This window comes from Marmota flaviventris, chromosome 3, assembly GCF_047511675.1.
Source record: "Marmota flaviventris isolate mMarFla1 chromosome 3, mMarFla1.hap1, whole genome shotgun sequence".
Classification (NCBI taxonomy): Eukaryota; Metazoa; Chordata; class Mammalia; order Rodentia; family Sciuridae; genus Marmota; species Marmota flaviventris.
This window is the reverse complement of record NC_092500.1, coordinates 177,980,575-177,997,735: the sequence shown is the minus strand read 5'-3', so window position 1 is coordinate 177,997,735 and position 17,161 is coordinate 177,980,575. Positions and strand designations below refer to the sequence as shown.

General features: G+C 56.7%; 1 protein-coding gene across 1 annotated transcript in view; it reads left to right on the top strand.

Annotated features, from left to right (window-relative positions):
- The first annotated feature begins 316 nt into the window (after positions 1-316).
- The window catches only part of Myom2 (myomesin 2), a 62,288-nt gene continuing 45,443 nt past the window's right edge, over positions 317-17,161 (top strand). Inside the window, 6 exon segments of the mRNA XM_027952120.2 lie at positions 317-454; positions 1,660-1,809; positions 5,871-6,009; positions 6,128-6,285; positions 7,324-7,416; positions 17,043-17,131. Of these exon segments, the coding sequence (XP_027807921.2) occupies positions 348-454; positions 1,660-1,809; positions 5,871-6,009; positions 6,128-6,285; positions 7,324-7,416; positions 17,043-17,131 (736 nt within the window). The 5' untranslated portion in view covers positions 317-347.

The following is a 17,161-nucleotide window of genomic DNA, read 5'->3' as shown; positions in this document are numbered from 1 at the left end:
CTGTTTTAATCATTTTTATCCTCAGCACTCACGCTGCTCTTCACAGGGCCACGGACACACTAGGTGCTCTATAAACATGGAGTTCACAGTTGGACGAGGCCGACAGCCCAGTCCTCCAGTGTTCGGGGAGGAAAGCAAGAGAGGAGATGGGGCCCAGGGCGGTTAGCCGGGCTCCTGATGCCAGGCCCCCATGACTTGCACCTGTGTGGTCTGCCTTCACTCCCCCATGGGCTGTGGCCTAGAGTGCAGGTCCCATGATGCAGACGTGAATGCAGAAGTCTCAGCAGGCCGACTCCCCGGGAGACAGAGCTGGGCTGACTTTGCTCTCCTCCCCAGGAGCACGCACGATGTCGCTGGTGGCGCTGCCCTTCTACCAGAAGAGACACAGGCACTTTGACCAGTCCTACCGTAACATTCAGACCAGGTACCTGCTGGACGAGTATGCATCCAAAAGGTAAGTCACCGCAGGCTAGACTTGCCTGGTTCTGCCTGCGGGGCCCGTGTGTCAGGGTAGGCAGCATTCGTCTCCCAACTCCAGTGATGTCTGCTTCGTGGGAGAGCAGGGATGGCAGTGTCCCCTGGTGCACATGTCCTCTCCAGAGGCTGAGCCTCTGTGTGACTGCACGGTATCCTGCAGGTTCCTTGGGCCTGGTGCTAAGCCCCTGGTGGAGACCATGACCCCAGGGACTCTTGGTACAAGCTCATCAGTTTTGCTCTTCCTCTGTGTCTTCTAGAAGTAGGATCTAGAAAGTCACCCAGCTAGAGAGCAGAGGGACTGAAGTCAATGGAACAATACTGGCAGGTGGAGCCAACGTCAATGATTCTCTACATCGAGACAGTCCTGCGGCAGGAGACTGTACTCCTGCAGATGCAGCTGGCCCGAGCCTCTAGGACATCTCTGGGCAGTGGCACATGCCTGTCCCATGCTGTTTGATGGCAGCATCTCTGTGATTTTAATGGGCTGGCTAGAAGGGAGGAAGAGACCTCTGGCCTGGCACTTAGCTGTGGGTCCTGCCACATGTCACCAACACCCTATATTTAGATCACTTGTGGCACTCCTGTTGAGTTGCCATCCCCTGTAACAAAAGAAGTCAAACATTTGCAGCCCCTAAGGGCCTCAGGGAGATTCGGATCCTTGAGGTGTATATAATCAGGACTTTGATCCAGGAGGGACCCTGGGAGGCAGTGCAGGGAATGGCCTCAGACCCAGAGGGGCTCAGGCAAGTGTGTGAGGGTGTGTGTGAGGCAGTGACTGGCCCTGGACCCAGGGAGATGGGGAACCTGACTTGGGGGATGTGGAGGGAGAGAGGACGTGATACAGGTTAGGGTTTGTGCATGTGTGCAAGTACTCATGTGTAGGCATGTGGGAGAGCATATGTGTGCATGCGGGTGTGCACCAGATGTGCACTTGTGTATGAGTATGTGCATGTGTGGACATGTGTGTGTGTGTCCCTGTGAGCACACATGTCCATGTTTGTGAGCATGTATTAGTGTATGTGTACCGTGTGTGCATGTGAGTGCGTGCATGTGTGGGAGTGCGCTCTGTGTGCACATGCGTGTGTTTCCAGGACGGTTGGGGTGTATGAAAAGCACGTGGTGTCTGCTGGGATGCAGGTCAACGATTTCCTGGACAGGTAATTGTTACCAATGTCTCTTCAGGAGGGCGTCCTCCCGGTCATCCCAGAAGTCCCTGAAGCAGCAGTCATCCGCACAGAGCGCGTCTAGCCAGACCTCGACCGGGGGGACAACCTGCCAGCTCTGTGCGAAGCGGCTGAGCGCCTTGGAGGAGGAGCATAAGAATGAAAGAAGGTAACTGCCCAGCGGCCCCTTGGCTGCTCAGAGTGTGGTCAGAGCAGACTCAGCGAGCTGTAGGCTGGACGCCCAGGGCAGCGTGCAGAGAGGGCACCAGAGTGGACTGTCCTGGAGCCTTTGCTGCGTGAACTCTGTGAATCCCAGCAGGGGCTGCCTGGGGGGAGTCTCCTGCTCTGTAGCCTGGGGGCTGCAGCTCAGGTCCATGGGGGCTGGGAGGGCCTCTGCAGGAGCTGTCTGCTCACTCAGGGGCGTCCAAGCCAACCGCCGGAGATGGAGTGTGAATTTCCACTCACAGCCTCTCTGGCTAGTAAGGAACAGTGGCTGATCCCAGCAAGGTCATCTTCCAAAGAGGCAGCCAGGGCTTGAGCAGTTGTCCCAGTGGAAACTGGAGGCCACGAGGGGCTCTATAAATCGTCATACTTTGCATTTCTGTGGAGTTGGCTCAGCGGACAGAGTGCCATAGGAAAGAGAGGACGGAGTAGCAATGTCAGTCCTAAAACTAATCCCAGGTGTGGAAAAATGGCTGGTGGCATTGCTTTGGTCTTTAAAGAACAAAATAAACAGATGGATACATTACACCGTGATATTTCCCTCCAGCTCCCTACTCTTGCTTAAAGATCTTCTCTATGTCTGTGGACAACACCGAGCCTGAAGGAAAAACGAGACTGGGTCAACGTGGCTCCTTTTGAAAACGGTTTTGTGATGGAGTGACTTGTTCAATCAGCCAATCTGTAGCTGTAAGACAAGCTCCGATTTTCAAAGCTTGGAGTTACCTTTTAAGTGTCTTTGGCAAATTCGCCCTGTAAATGGATTTTATTGCCAAATGAAAACTTCTTTTATTAAGGAATCACTTCAAAATGTAGACACAAAAACAATCTGCATTTTTAAGTATTTAAAACTTAAACTTGCTTGGCTCGTTTTTAAAAGGGTTCTTCTATCTATATTTAAGTTCTCGGGACTGGACAGAGAAGACGTGAGCTGTACCATGTTATTTCATCAGTGGCTCTTCCGTGTGACCTTGAACATAGTGCATGACTCCTGTTCCTCAGGTTTCCCACTGGTAGCTCACCACGGGAAGGGCCATGGGTGAGCATATGGCCATGGGTGCTGTCCATGTGGACATGGTGGAGCTGGCCCTGAACTGACCCCCATCCTGCTGTTCTTCTTCCTGGCTGTGTAGCCTTCCACTCTCAGATCCCACATGCACTTTTCCACGTGAGGCACCTGGACAGTGATCCCGCCTCCTTAGGAGGCAAGTGTGTGCGGCGGGGGTTTGATGAGCTGCCGGGGCCTGGTGATTCCCCTCGGATGCTTGCTGTGCTCCTGTGTGAGGGGGGCTGAGAGGTGAAGTGAACTGTGCCCTGTTTTCACACTTCACCTCACACACTACCCCAAGTGTTATCCCAGCGCTGAATTCCTTACCTACACGCAGATAACAGTTCACCAGCCTGGACAAAGGTGGAATCAGGGGTCCTCAGGTTGTGCTGCTGCTCATGTGAAACAAATAGTGGGTCCCGTGGTGGCCTCTGATCCCAGCTGAGGTAGGAGGGTTGCCAGTTTGAGGCCAGCCTCAGAGACTTAGCAAGAGACGGTCTTGAAATTAAGAACAGGGCTGGGGAAGTAGCCCAGTGATGGGGCGGCAGCCCAGGGTGTCTGAGGCCCCGGGTTCCCCAGATGCTGAAGGGGCACTGTGCACGGTGTGGAGCTCAGGAGTCCCGGGGGATATGGCAGATCAGAAGTGCCCTCAGATGCCTTCGCTTCTGTGCTGATGAAGGGTGGCCCCCGAGTTCTGGCTGTTACGGGGCTCACCCTCTAGAGTGAACGCACAGGCCAGAGTCCAGCTCAGCTGGTGGCCGATGGGCAGAGACTTTCTCTACATGCCCAGCGGGGGCGGATGGGGGAGGAACTTCCAGACCCGCGTTCATCCTGACCCACAACTGTCAAGGCGGTGCCCTGGGTGGAGAGCCAGCCTGGGCTCTGTGCGTAGTCTGAAGAGCAGGGGCAGGGCTCACATCGCTTGGAGCCTGACCCCGGGCCTGCCCTGACCCTGGGAGGCAGGCAGGACTTCTGATCCTTCCCTGTCACTCAGGGACTCACTGGGACTGGAAGGGCGTGTGCTCCCTGCTCTGCAGACACACATTCCAGAGCTGGCACCGGGAGGGAGGAAGCCGGAGCCTCCTCTTGCCTGGGGGGGACTCAGGCACATGTGAAGCCAGTGCCCCCGACCCACACCCGTGGATGCTCAGGAGCGTGGCCGCGCTCTGCAGGGAGAGAGGGGGGCGGAAGGAAGCAGGCAGTGATGGGAGCCGACGGTGGGCCAGCCCCAGGAGAAGCAGGAGTCAGCGTGTAGGGTCCAGGAGAGGCCCTGGGAGCCGACGGTGGGCCAGCCCCAGGAGAAGCAGGAGTCAGCGTGTAGGGTCCAGGAGAGGCCCGCCTGGCGTGAGGAGATGTCCTCTGACTGGCCGAGAGGGGCCCAGCACATCTGGGCGAAACGGAGTTGGGCGGGGGACTCGGGGCCACGTGTCAGAAGTGACGAGGAAGGCCTGTCAACCTGGGCCGAGTGATGCTGGCCTTGTGTCACGCTCTGTGTGAAGAAGCTGTGGAATTTTCTGGAGTCCTGATCTCAAGTGCAGAGCACTCAGTCTGAGTTTTATTTGGGGTCTGGGCAGCTGCCAACCTGCAGTCAGGCCTGTGGGTTTGTGGGAAGGGCCCTGGACGGGAGCCCGGCACCTGGTTGCAGGACACCCATGGTCACCTCTGATCTGGATGACTTTCCCAACACCCTGGGCACAAGGCTCCTCCAGCTCTGGTAGCCTGGCTTTGGGGCCTGGTGTCCACCTCTGATGGCAAAGCACCAACTCTGCCTTCCACAGCTTCTCCTCCCCGGGCCTCCCACACAGCCTGCCCCACCCCACGGGCACCAGATCACCCCGAGTCCTAGTGCGGGCATTTACTGGGGACAGTAGTCCAGCCCTTTCCTCCTGAGGAGGACACAGGATGCAGGCTGTCGTCTTCATAAAGCCCACAGAGGGACTAGAAGAGCTCTGGGAGCCATGGGCAGTGCTGGGCGAGGAGGGGCTCCGTGGGAGGACAGAGTTTCAAGAGGAGGGTGCGGTGGGGAGACTTCTGTGAGTGGGGTGGAGTCCCCAGGGCAACGAGAGCAGCCGATTCTGGTGGGGCCAGTGCGGTGCCCGATGAGAGGCGGAGGAGGTTGGGACGCAGGGCCCGGTTCTGAGGACATCCCTGGCGCCGTGGGGTCTGGTGGAGTGGAGGGGCTCACCAAGGCGGGCTGTGAGCACTCAGCCATTTCTCCATCCTCACGGACTGGAGGCGCCACGTCTTTTGCTTTATCCTCTCTGGAACACAGACTTTTTCTTCACTGTTTATTCAAAGGCTTGCTGACTCTCACATTGGCTCAGAAACCACAGCCTGCACAGGAGACCAGGCTCCCCACACTGGTCCGCGTTCCCAGTCGCCAGGTCATGTCAGAGCCAACACAGAAGTGGCTCTCGTCCAGCAGCTTCTGACTGCTGGTCTCCGACCCAGAAGACAGCCGAGCCCTCTGTTTCGTCAAAGGAAGAGGCCACCTCTTGGCTTCAGTGGCACCGTCTTTATTAGGTGCCTGTGGGCACGAGTTCCGTGTCCATGAGAACAGGGGCTGGCCCTCCCTGAAGGACAGTCCCCCCACCCTCTGGCCCTGCAGCAGGCCTTGTTCTCTGGAGTCTCCAACCAGCACACACAGCTCCCCGGTGCCAAAGGCGGCCAGGGGTGAGTGTGGCGTTGGCCACGGCTGCTCCAGGTCTCTAGAACGTGGCCAGCTGTTACAGTCGGGTCTGTCATGGCCCAAGAAGACTGAGCACGTCCCTCCTGCCTTGTTCTCTTCACACATCACACACATGCTCTTCTTCACACTTCTTCCCCAAAATACACTCTAAAAGAAAGAGGTAGAGTAAGTGCAGGTGGCGCGTCCCACTCTGGGCGTCCAGGAGGGCCTGTGGCCGGTCAGCCCACCCGGTCTTCTCTGCACTTGACGTTAACACAGCCTCTTGGACCTGCAGGTACCAGTCCCTGGTGGCTTCCTATGGAGAGGCCAAGCGGGAGCGCTTCCTCAGTGAGCTGGCCCAGCTGGAGGAGAACGTGCACCTGGCGCGGTCCCAGGCCCGGGACAAGCTGGACAAGTACGCCCTGCAGCACATGGTAGGAGGAGCCGCCGTCTGGGATGGGGGTGGACGCGGTTCGCCTCCTCCCAGGTGGTGAGTGCCTGGTGCCCAGCCATGCCGCACTACACCTGACCACTCTTGCTCCTGTGTGGCAGGTAGAGGACAAGATGGCATGGGAGAGACACGCGTTTGAGGAGCATGCGAGCAGGGCCCCTGAGATCCTGGTGCGGCTGAGGTCCCACACCGTCTGGGAGAAGATGTCCGTGAGGCTCTGCTTCACCGTGCAGGGCTTCCCCACGCCCGTGGTACAATGGTGAGGGGCTCTGCTGTGGGGGGACCAGGTCCCACTGCGTCTCCTTCCAGGAAGGGCACTTGGAGAAGCAGGAGGTGGAGACAGGTTAATAGGAACTCACAAATCTCCATTTAACCGTGTGCTGGCGTTTAGTGACGTCGACTCAGCCCATCTTCCAGAGCACTTTGAAGGCAGTTCCCTGTAACGCCCTGTGTTTGCAAGCCCTGCTCTCCCCCAGTTGGCCTCAGCACCACTGCTGGTTCTGGGCGCCAAGCCCACGGGTCTGCCCTGTGGTAGGGAGCGCATGAGAACTGAAGAGCTGAATCTTCACCCCCCACAGACCCGGCTTGCTTCAGCATCTGCTGCAAAACCAAGTATCTGTGTGTACGTTCCCTGGTGGGTCGGTACCGCCAGGTGGCAGGCAGAGGCCCAGGGAGTTCTGCCCTTCAGCGGGGGCCCTCCTTGGCCATGGGTCAGTGCTGAGGGTTCGCCCCACGGGCTCCAGGGACACTTAGCCTGATCGGCCAGGCTGCAACCTAGCTAGCACCAGCTACAGTTTTTTGTTTTGTTTTTTTAATGAAATGAACTTCTGAACTTCTAACAAGGCTCAAGCAGATGTTTGGAGGTGGCCTTCTGCAGGTCAGAGGTTGCCTGGACAGCCCTAATGATGCAGCACAGCCTGTAAGAAAACCCCAAACAGCCAGGCTCAGTGGTGCAGGCCTGTGTTCCAGCTACTTGGGAGGCTGAGGCAGGAGGATCTCAAGTTCAAGGCCAGCCTGTGCAACTTAGTGAGACCCTGTCTCACAGTTAAGAATAAAAAGGGGGTTAACTCAAAGGCAGAGTGCACCTGGGTTCAATCCCAGTGCTGCAAAATAAATAAATAAAAATAAAAATATAAAATATATAAAAAGCAAACTAGAAATGGACCTCATGCCTTCTGCATCCCCTGTGTGGTGCTGAGGAAGGGGCCAGGCGTTGGCAGAGCAGATCTGCCTTAGAGGGCAGTGTGGGGGCTGGGAAAGTCTGCCTTTAAACTAAAATAGAGGTTTCCTTGACCAGGTACAAAGACGGCAGCCTGATCTGCCAGGCAGGTGAGCCAGGGAAGTACCGGATTGAGAGCAAGTATGGCGTGCACACTCTGGAGATCAACAGGTAAGGACCTGTGGGTGGTGGTGTGCGCTGGGACTGCATTCTGGAATCTGTTCAAACTCAAGAGAAGGCAGGGCCTCACCTTGGCCCTGGTGCCAGGGCTGAGCACACAGATTCTGGGAGCAAAGACAGAAGTGGTTTACAGAAAACGAGCAGAGCCTGTCTCCTAGCTGCACCAAAATGCAGGGTGATCCAGAGGACCCCTGCTCAGCAGACTGCCTCGCTGCCAGGCCTGAGACACGACCCTCAGCTCAGGCCTTGCCCAGTGGACTGGCCTTGGTCGCCTGCCCTCGCAACGCACTAAACAATTGTAGAAGGTGCAGACGATTATGTTAAAACTGTGCCCACGGCCAGCGTTCAGTCAGTGTTTCGCTGTGCATCTAGCTGTGTCTTTTCTCACATGACATAGCACACACAGACACAGCACACACAGACACAGAGACACACAGACTCAGAGACACACAGCAACAGATGGCATGTGCACACGGAAGCTCATGACACTTTGTTGTTCCAACGGCGAGCTGTGCCGTCCCTGTGCTGAGAACCTACAGTGTGCCGTCACTGAGAACCTACGGTGTGCCCTGTGCTATGCTAGAGGCTGGGGTACGCTGGCCACCAAAGCCCATCCTCCAGGCTTGACCTTTCACACAGCATCAGAATGTCACATGCCTCCTCTTCCACCCACAGCCCTCCAGGACACCATCTGATGGTGCAACTGTCACTTTTTAAACCAACGAGACGGCTTCATTACTGTAATCACAGTGCACACTTGCCCTGGAGGTGAAAGACCTCAGGTTCCCCGTGACTTGGATGAATCTTTAGCCCTTCCTGAGCACATTCTCTTCTGAAGGTGATGGTCAGGAGGCAGCAGAGCTTTGAACTTCCCCACAGCCCGGCAGTGACTGTGGGACTCAGGTCCAAGGTCACACATCACAAGTGTGTGAATGTCACACATGTGCATGATCTGTGGTGTGCGTGTGATTGTGTGCTTAGGGATTTATGCCTAATCCCTGTGGGGAAAGAGGAGGGAGTGGTCTTAGCAGTGGAAAGTGTGAGACGTTAGAACACAAGATGAACTGTAAGCAGCGTCGGGGTAGGCGTCCTCCGTAGTGCCCAGAGGCCTTGGAAGAGGCTCAGCCGGCTCACAGCTTCCCGTGGCCTTGCCCAGATTCGTGTTTACTATCAAAGTGTTTCCTACTGCTTTTAATGAAAAAGTGCATATATGGGATCTGTTAAAGAACAAGTTTTTCTGACACTGGTTGAAGACCGTAGGGAAAAAACTCAAGATGCCAACCCACAGAGCCTTGCTGAGGGAGAGGGTGCTCAGTGCCAGCACTACAAGACAGCCGGAGCCCGAGCACTGTAGGACAGCAGAAGCACAGTAGGACAGCAGGAGCAGGAGCACTGTAGGACAGCAGGAGCAGGAGCACTGTAGGATAGCATGAGCACTGTAGGACAGCAGGAGCAGGAGCACTGTGGGACAGCAGGAGCAGGAGCACTGTAGGACAGCAGGAGCACTGTAGGACAGCAGGAGCAGGAGCACTGTAGGACAGCAGGAGCAGGAGCACTGTGGGACAGCAGGAGCAGGAGCACTGTAGGACAGCAGGAGCACTGTAGGACAGCAGGAGCAGGAGCACTGTAGGACAGCAGGAGCACTGTAGGACAGCAGGAGCAGGAGCACTGTAGGCCAGCAGGAGCACTGTAGGACAGCAGGAGCAGGAGCACTGTAGGATAGCACGAGCACTGTAGGACAGCAGGAGCACTGTAGGACAGCAGGAGCACTGTAGGACAGCAGGAGCAGGAGCACTGTAGGACAGCAGGAGCACTGTAGGACAGCAGGAGCACTGTAGGACAGCAGGAGCAGGAGCACTGTAGGACAGCAGGAGCAGGAGCACTGTAGGACAGCAGGAGCACTGTAGGACAGCAGGAGCAGGAGCACTGTAGGACAGCAGGAGCACTGTAGGACAGCAGGAGCAGGAGCACTGTGGGACAGCAGGAGCAGGAGCACTGTAGGACAGCAGGAGCACTGTAGGACAGCAGGAGCACTGTAGGACAGCAGGAGCAGGAGCACTGTAGGACAGCAGGAGCACTGTAGGACAGCAGGAGCACTGTAGGACAGCAGGAGCACTGTAGGACAGCAGGAGCAGGAGCACTGTAGGACAGCAGGAGCACTGTAGGACAGCAGGAGCAGGAGCACTGTAGGACAGCAGGAGCACTGTAGGACAGCAGGAGCACTGTAGGACAGCAGGAGCAGGAGCACTGTAGGACAGCAGGAGCACTGTAGGACAGCAGGAGCAGGAGCACTGTGGGACAGCAGGAGCAGGAGCACTGTAGGATAGCACGAGCACTGTAGGACAGCAGGAGCAGGAGCACTGTAGGACAGCAGGAGCACTGTAGGACAGCAGGAGCAGGAGCACTGTGGGACAGCAGGAGCACTGTAGGACAGCAGGAGCAGGAGCACTGTAGGACAGCAGGAGCAGGAGCACTGTAGGACAGCAGGAGCACTGTAGGACAGCAGGAGCAGGAGCACTGTGGGACAGCAGGAGCAGGAGCACTGTAGGACAGCAGGAGCACTGTAGGACAGCAGGAGCAGGAGCACTGTGGGACAGCAGGAGCACTGTAGGACAGCAGGAGCAGGAGCACTGTGGGACAGCAGGAGCACTGTAGGACAGCAGGAGCAGGAGCACTGTAGGACAGCAGGAGCACTGTAGGACAGCAGGAGCACTGTAGGACAGCAGGAGCAGGAGCACTGTAGGACAGCAGGAGCAGGAGCACTGTAGGACAGCAGGAGCACTGTAGGACAGCAGGAGCAGGAGCACTGTAGGACAGCAGGAGCACTGTAGGACAGCAGGAGCAGGAGCACTGTAGGACAGCAGGAGCACTGTAGGACAGCAGGAGCAGGAGCACTGTGGGACAGCAGGAGCACTGTAGGACAGCAGGAGCACTGTAGGACAGCAGGAGCCCTGTAGGACAGCAGGAGCACAAGCAGGCGGGAAGCAGGGGCACTGTAGGACAGCAGGAGCACTGTAGGACAGCAGGAGCACTGTAGGACAGCAGGAGCAGGAGCACTGTAGGACAGCAGGAGCACTGTAGGACAGCAGGAGCACTGTAGGACAGCAGGAGCAGGAGCACTGTAGGACAGCAGGAGCAGGAGCACTGTAGGACAGCAGGAGCACTGTAGGACAGCAGGAGCAGGAGCACTGTAGGACAGCAGGAGCACTGTAGGACAGCAGGAGCAGGAGCACTGTAGGACAGCAGGAGCACTGTAGGACAGCAGGAGCACTGTAGGACAGCAGGAGCAGGAGCACTGTAGGACAGCAGGAGCACTGTAGGACAGCAGGAGCACTGTAGGACAGCAGGAGCCCTGTAGGACAGCAGGAGCACAAGCAGGCGGGAAGCAGGGGCACTGTAGGACAGCAGGAGCACTGTAGGACAGCAGGAGCACTGTAGGACAGCAGGAGCAGGAGCACTGTGGGACAGCAGGAGCACTGTAGGACAGCAGGAGCACTGTAGGACAGCAGGAGCACAAGCAGGCGGGAAGCAGGATGGGGCAGAGCCCGAGCAGGAGTGAGGAAGGCACTGGGGGTGAGGGCACCCGGCTAAGCCACCTAGAGGGCTCTTGCTGAGGCTTGCCAGTGTGACGAGGCCCCACATGGTGGGGAGCCGTGAGGAGCGAGATCAGGTATGAAGGAAGGACAGGTACAGAGGGGATAAGGTGTGGGGGAATCAGGTATGGAGGAGGTCAGCTATGAATGGATGGTGCATTGAGGGGGACCAGGATGTAGGGGGACCAGGGTGGAGGGGGACCAGGATGTAGGGGGACCAGGTTGGAGGGGGACCAGGATGGAGGGGGACCAGGATGGAGGGGGACCAGGGTGGAGGGGGACCAGGATGGAGGGGGACCAGGATGGAGGGGGACCAGGGCGGAGGGGGACCAGGATGCAGGGGGACCAGGATGAAGGGTACCAGGATGGAGGGGACCAGGGTGGAGACGGACCAGGATGGAGGGGGACCAGGATGGAGGGGTCCAGGATGGAGGGTGACCAGGATGGAGGGGGACCAGGGTGGAGGGTGACCAGGATGGAGGGGGACCAGGGTGGAGGGGGACCAGGATGGAGGGGGACCAGGATGGAGGGGGACCAGGGTGGAGGGGGACCAGGGTGGAGACGGACCAGGATGGAGGGAGACCACGATGGAGGGAGCTGCCAGAGCTAAGCATCGTGCCAGGTCTTGGGGACCTGTTGGGGGCTGATACTGGTGGAAAGGCTGGTGGAGCCTGGCTGGAGCTGGGTTCAGGGGCTTCTCTGCCAGTCCCTGTCTGTGCTGCGGAGGCCAGTGCACCTGGTTCACTCCTGTCCAGCACTCCCTTGCCTTCCCCTCACCAGCTCTTCTTGCTTCCTGTTTCTGCTGACTCCTGCCTTCCCACTCAGGCTGGGAAGAGAGCCTGTGCCTCTGCGGGGGTCCTGACCTTTAGGGGTGTCTGCTGTGACTGGCGGGGGCAGGTACCAAGCTGTATTTAATTATTGCTTTAAGCAGAAAAGTGACGTCCCTTCTCAAGCAGGAGGAACGTCACCCAGGGATGTTTGCAGCATTCACACTGGACACTGGGCACAACGTGGAGCAGAGTGGAGTAGAGTTCAGATCAAGCTGGCTGATGGCTGATGGGAGATCACAGCTCAGTCATCCACACGCCCAGGGGTCCTCCACGCCCTGCATTTTGAACAAACCTGCAAATATTTGGGAAATTTGGGGAAAGGAAACTTCTAAGACTGGCTTCTCTCTCAGTCTTCTTATCCCCATCGTTACGTTTTAGTAGGTGAAATACTAATGTTCTTCAGGAAAAGAGCAACAGGGAAGCCCACAAATTATAGCTCATCTCAGCTGTTCATTCCGAAGTGCTGAGCACACACCATCTGATCCGAGCTGATCGCAGGGTGTGGATGTGTTCTCCACCCCTCCCTGGGCTGGCACGGAGCTCCCCTCCGCCCAGGATGACATTTGCTCCTATGAATAGTCTTTGGCTACTGCAGCTGAATTTTTAAAGTGCCAAAGCAGCTCACCCTTTGGTACTCTTCGGATCTGAACTTGTGATTGACACTCTTTTATGTGCTCGTGAGTGTTCTCTAAGGACCCACACTGGCTTGAACGGAGACCCATTTCTTCACAGGGGCCCATGTGGTTCTTATATTTTGTGGGTGTTTAGGAGAACCTGCCTCTCCATTAGCAACGCCACCATTGCCCACTCCTTGCAGAATGTTTTTAGGACCAAAATTTTCTTGTACTTGATTTTTGGACTTTGGCATTTAGATTGTGATTTGAGTTAAATTTTAAGTCCAGTGTCCGTACCTCTTAGCACCTGAGGGCACTGGGCCTTGTCTACCCACAAGGGATTTACTGCCCATCTGGAAACACGAAGTAGCCTTAGTTTCTTAATTGCTGTTGTGTTGGGGACGCTTTGAACTGAGACCCTGGGAGGCAAAGTGCCCTGTGGAAGTTTCTAAAATTTGAGACCAAAGAAAACTCTCTCGATTCTGGGACTCTGTCCAAGTAGAAAATAAAACCCTTGCAAGTTCCTGCATCATGAAGTCAGGGCTGGAATTAGACCCCAGGCTTGCTGAGCACTGTCTCTGGTGTGGCCTGGGGAGGAGCAGAAGGCTGGGTCCTACTGAGGTAATGGGTGGGATCAACTCTTGCCTCTTCAGGTTAGCTGCAGACAGAGTCTGGCTGGGCCCCTCCCCCTCCTGGCCTCCTGGCCTCCCTGCTGCCTCCCGCCTCTGCCCCAGGCACTGTGCTTCCGCAGCCCTGAACAGTACCAGCCGTGGACACACCCCTTTGTGCCCTCTCCTCGTACGTGTGTGCTGGTCTGGGACTTGTCCACTTCTACTGCAGTATGTTTTCTGCTCTGTGAAACGTTCACTGGAGAGACCTGTGGAAAGAGTGAGAGGCACAGGAGCAGGTGGAGGTCCTCGCCGGTGGAGCCCTTCCTGGGAGTCCCCAGCTCTGGGGACCACTGCCATAAGTCAGTGGGTCTTGGTCACTTTACAGCCCACAGGCTCTCCTAAAAACCAGACGGAAGCCCGTGGACCTGCCCTGGGCGCGCCCCAGCCTGGAAGGTGCAAGCTCTGGGCACAGGGCTCTCTCCGCTTCCTGTGTCCTGCCCTGGGTGTGAGCACGAAGTGCTAATGGGTTACTTGACAGCTAATTGGTGCTAATGCGCTAGGTGGCTCTGGCCACCCTGTGCCTCCAGTCTGTCTGTGAGGACAAACTGGGAGCCCAGGGACAGGCTGCTGCCTCGGCCTCTTAGGCTCAGCCTGCTGTCCCCCTCCTTCCCGCAGGCTCCGCTGGACTCCATGTGTTCTATGTCCCTCCCGTTCCTCGAGCTCCTCCCTGCTCAGGAAAAGGAGGCAGCCACCATCCAGATCAGAACACGGAGAAGCTGTGTGTTCTGTAGGAAGGTGAGGGCCAGCAGGGCCCGTGTGGCGCAGAGCGTGCAGGGGACCTTTCCTGAGCTTCCGGTCCTGGTCCTGGAGTTCAGCTGAGACATCTTAATTGATGACATGTAGGCAACATTGTCTCCCAAATCACAAGGTTTTCCAAGTACGTTGTTTACCCAGTCATAGAGTTCCTCTCGGGAAGCGGGAAGCGTAGGTGCTGGATACATACATCCTAAGGGTTTATAGTATGCACGGTTTTTCATGATAGAGTGAACCGACGAGAATCATCAGTCAGGGTCATTACCCTTCCATTAAGCACAGAGTTGAAGCACAACTTGTGGCTGATGAACTCAAGTCTCATCCTCTACCTCCTGTGGGATCTGATGGCCCAACATAGAATAAAACCCTGATTCACAAGGATAGATAGTTGCAAAAGGAAGCAAGATTTACCCGGAAGTCTCAGGACATGATTCAGGTAGTAGGAACTCTCCCCAAGGCCCAAGCACATCAGATTTGACTGTCATGCAAAATTCGTGCTATTGCCCTTTGTCATGTACTGAGGATATGCTGGGCCTGAGCACAGGCTTTTACTACAGGCTTAAGAATCGCTAAAATACGTAATGAATAGGATGTTTTCAGCACAAGATTCAATTTGAAAACCCTGGAGTGCAATTTGGAGACCACCTTACTGACCGTGGCCCAAGGGTGTTGACAGGTAGAGACGCTGGTGAGATTTCTGGTGACTGATTCCAGTCTCTGGGCCATCATCTGCCTGCTCCCTGAGGTCCAGACAGATCCTCTCTTCCCTTGGCCGTCGGGAGCCAGGGTTTGCCCTGTTGACTGGCCACTCCTGGACATCTTGCGTGGGGCTGCCCCGTTGGCTCTGCTGTGTGGCTGGCTGGTTGCACTGGGCTTCTGGCTCCTCCTTTCCAAGGCTTGGCCTGTCCCTGTGTGACCCCCACATGGGCTTCAGTTTAGGGGATTTTGATTGGGCCGTTGGTGCAGGACGCTTTGCCTCTTGGCCAGGTGCTCTGGCCCCGAACACTTCCAGCCAGGTCTGTGGATGGGTCTCTGCTTTTTCTCTGTCTGTCGAGTTATTGCTAGCAGGGGTGGGATTGGAGAAAGGCTTAGGGCTTATCCCAGAAGGGCGTATTTCTATTTGGAGAATGCACTTAGGAAATTACAATGCTGTTTGAAAGAAGTACACAAACAGTGAGTGAATATGGATAAGGAGAGTAGTGACCCCCAGCCCAGCCCAGGTGTGCTCGGGCGGTCCTGGTGGGCGTGAGCATGTGCACTCCCCAGGCAGAGCCACCTAGGACGTGGGAAAGGCATCCACACGAGGACGGGACTTGTGTGCTGGCACCACACTGTAGCTGTGTGCCGGGCAGCACATTAGGAGGTGCAAGGGCAGAGTGGTTCCTAAGGAGCTGACACCAGAACCCTGGTTGAGCATGGCTCTGCAGTGGGCCTGTGGCTACAAGGTGAGCCAGAAACATGCACTCAGTCTCAGCTTGATTTCTCCCTTGAGCAATGGCACTTAAGGGAGCCAGGGGGCACAGCAGACTGAACGGAAGCTCAGGAGGAAGGGAAGGAGTACCGGAAGGGGGCCAGGCCTCCGAACCATCCCTCCCCTTCATGGGAGGTGGTGTATTGTCTGTTCAAAGAAAATATTTCTAGCTCCTAGATGAAGAGAGAAGAAAATAAAATTATTAACGACCCAGGGATGGGTTGTCATGTGGGCATCGGCTTCTTAGTGCACTTTAAATTCAGACTCTGGTAAATTCTTCTTTTTTCAACAGTGTGATTTTTGGGGTGTGGTTTCTTTTCTAGATGAAGATCTTACCACGGGTCTGGGAGGGAAAGTGCTCCAAGAGTGCAATGTCTGGGGTCTGTGGACCTCATTTCCCCAAGTCTTCCAAAGATTTGGGGAAAGATTCCTTCTCCCACAGGAGTGGGACAGTAGCACCTGTTTTCCAGGGTCCCTGAGAGGGTCCCTGTGACGTCACTAGCCGAGGGCCTGGACAGGGAAACCCCAGGTAGAACTGCTGCTCACACCCCCTGCTGCGACTCGGGTGGGGCGCGGTCTCAGCGGGACCGAGCTGGGCCTCTGCAGGACAGCTGGGGTTGTGTGGAAGTGCCGGCCCGAGGCCTGGGGCTCTGCGATTTTCAGGTCATGGTCTTCCCAGGTTCCCAGGGTGGACGTGCCTCAGGTAGGGTCCAGCTCAGGCTTTTTGATTTAGACGTTGATGGACCTTTATTCTATTTATTTATGTGCGGTGCTGAGGACCAACCCCCGGGCCTCACACGTGCCAGGGAGGCGCTCCACCACTGAGCCCCAGCCCAGCCCTCCAGCTCAGGCTTTTTAATATGTCCTGATGGAGGAATTTGCATGTGGGGGACCGTTTTGTTCGAGGTCCTGGGCATGACCCCCTAGGAACTGGAAATCCTGTTGAGGGGCGGGGTTGGGTTACGGCGTATGTTTTGCTGTCTAGCAGGGCGTTGCCCACTTGGGAGGTCAGTGGGTCTCTGCACACGTCTGGAACCCCCTTGCTTGTGCCGGACAAAACTCTGGTCCCTCTGGGCCTCCCTCAGTTCTCGTGCACCTATGCCGGCTGTCATCCTGGAGGGTTAGGGACGGTGCCAAGTGCAGGCACTGTCTGTCATGGTGGAGGTCATCAGGACCCGGAGACGGGGCTCCCTGTGCAAGTTCCTAGGCTCCCTGGACCCTCTTGTCATGGCTCCCAGGCCGGTGGCCCCGGCCATGCTGACCAGGGGCCTGGCTTTCCCTGCCGGAGTCCTTGCTCTCGGCAGAGCAGGGGCAGGCCCCGGTCTTGCCCCTTTAGTCCCCGCCCAGTGATTCTGCTGGAGGTGGGGGTCCAGGAGCCTGAGTGCCTGAGCAGAGTCGTAGGCCCAGGCGGAAGGGGCTTCCCAGGGTGAAACCAAGGCTCTCAACACCTGCGTCCTCTCTTTCTCAGTCAAAGCCCAGCTGTGGTCTGGGATCAGATGTTCTTCTGTCTATAATTAATTCCGCTGCCGTCCGCCGCCCCACGGTAGCGCTGGCATTGTTCTTGAACACACGCTCAGGAGCAGCCTATCTAGGTCACGGGGTTTGCTTTCGAGGGATGTCTTTGTTCAAGTTCAGGTCACCGGCTTTTCCAGAGCAGCTCCACAGACTCGCTTTTTCTATTCAAGGGTGGACTTTGATGACACTGCGACATACTCGGCAGTGGCCACCAATGGGCACGGTCAGGTGTCAACCAACGCTGCGGTGGTGGTGAGAAGTGCGTGCCCACCCCGGGGGGCGGCCAGCC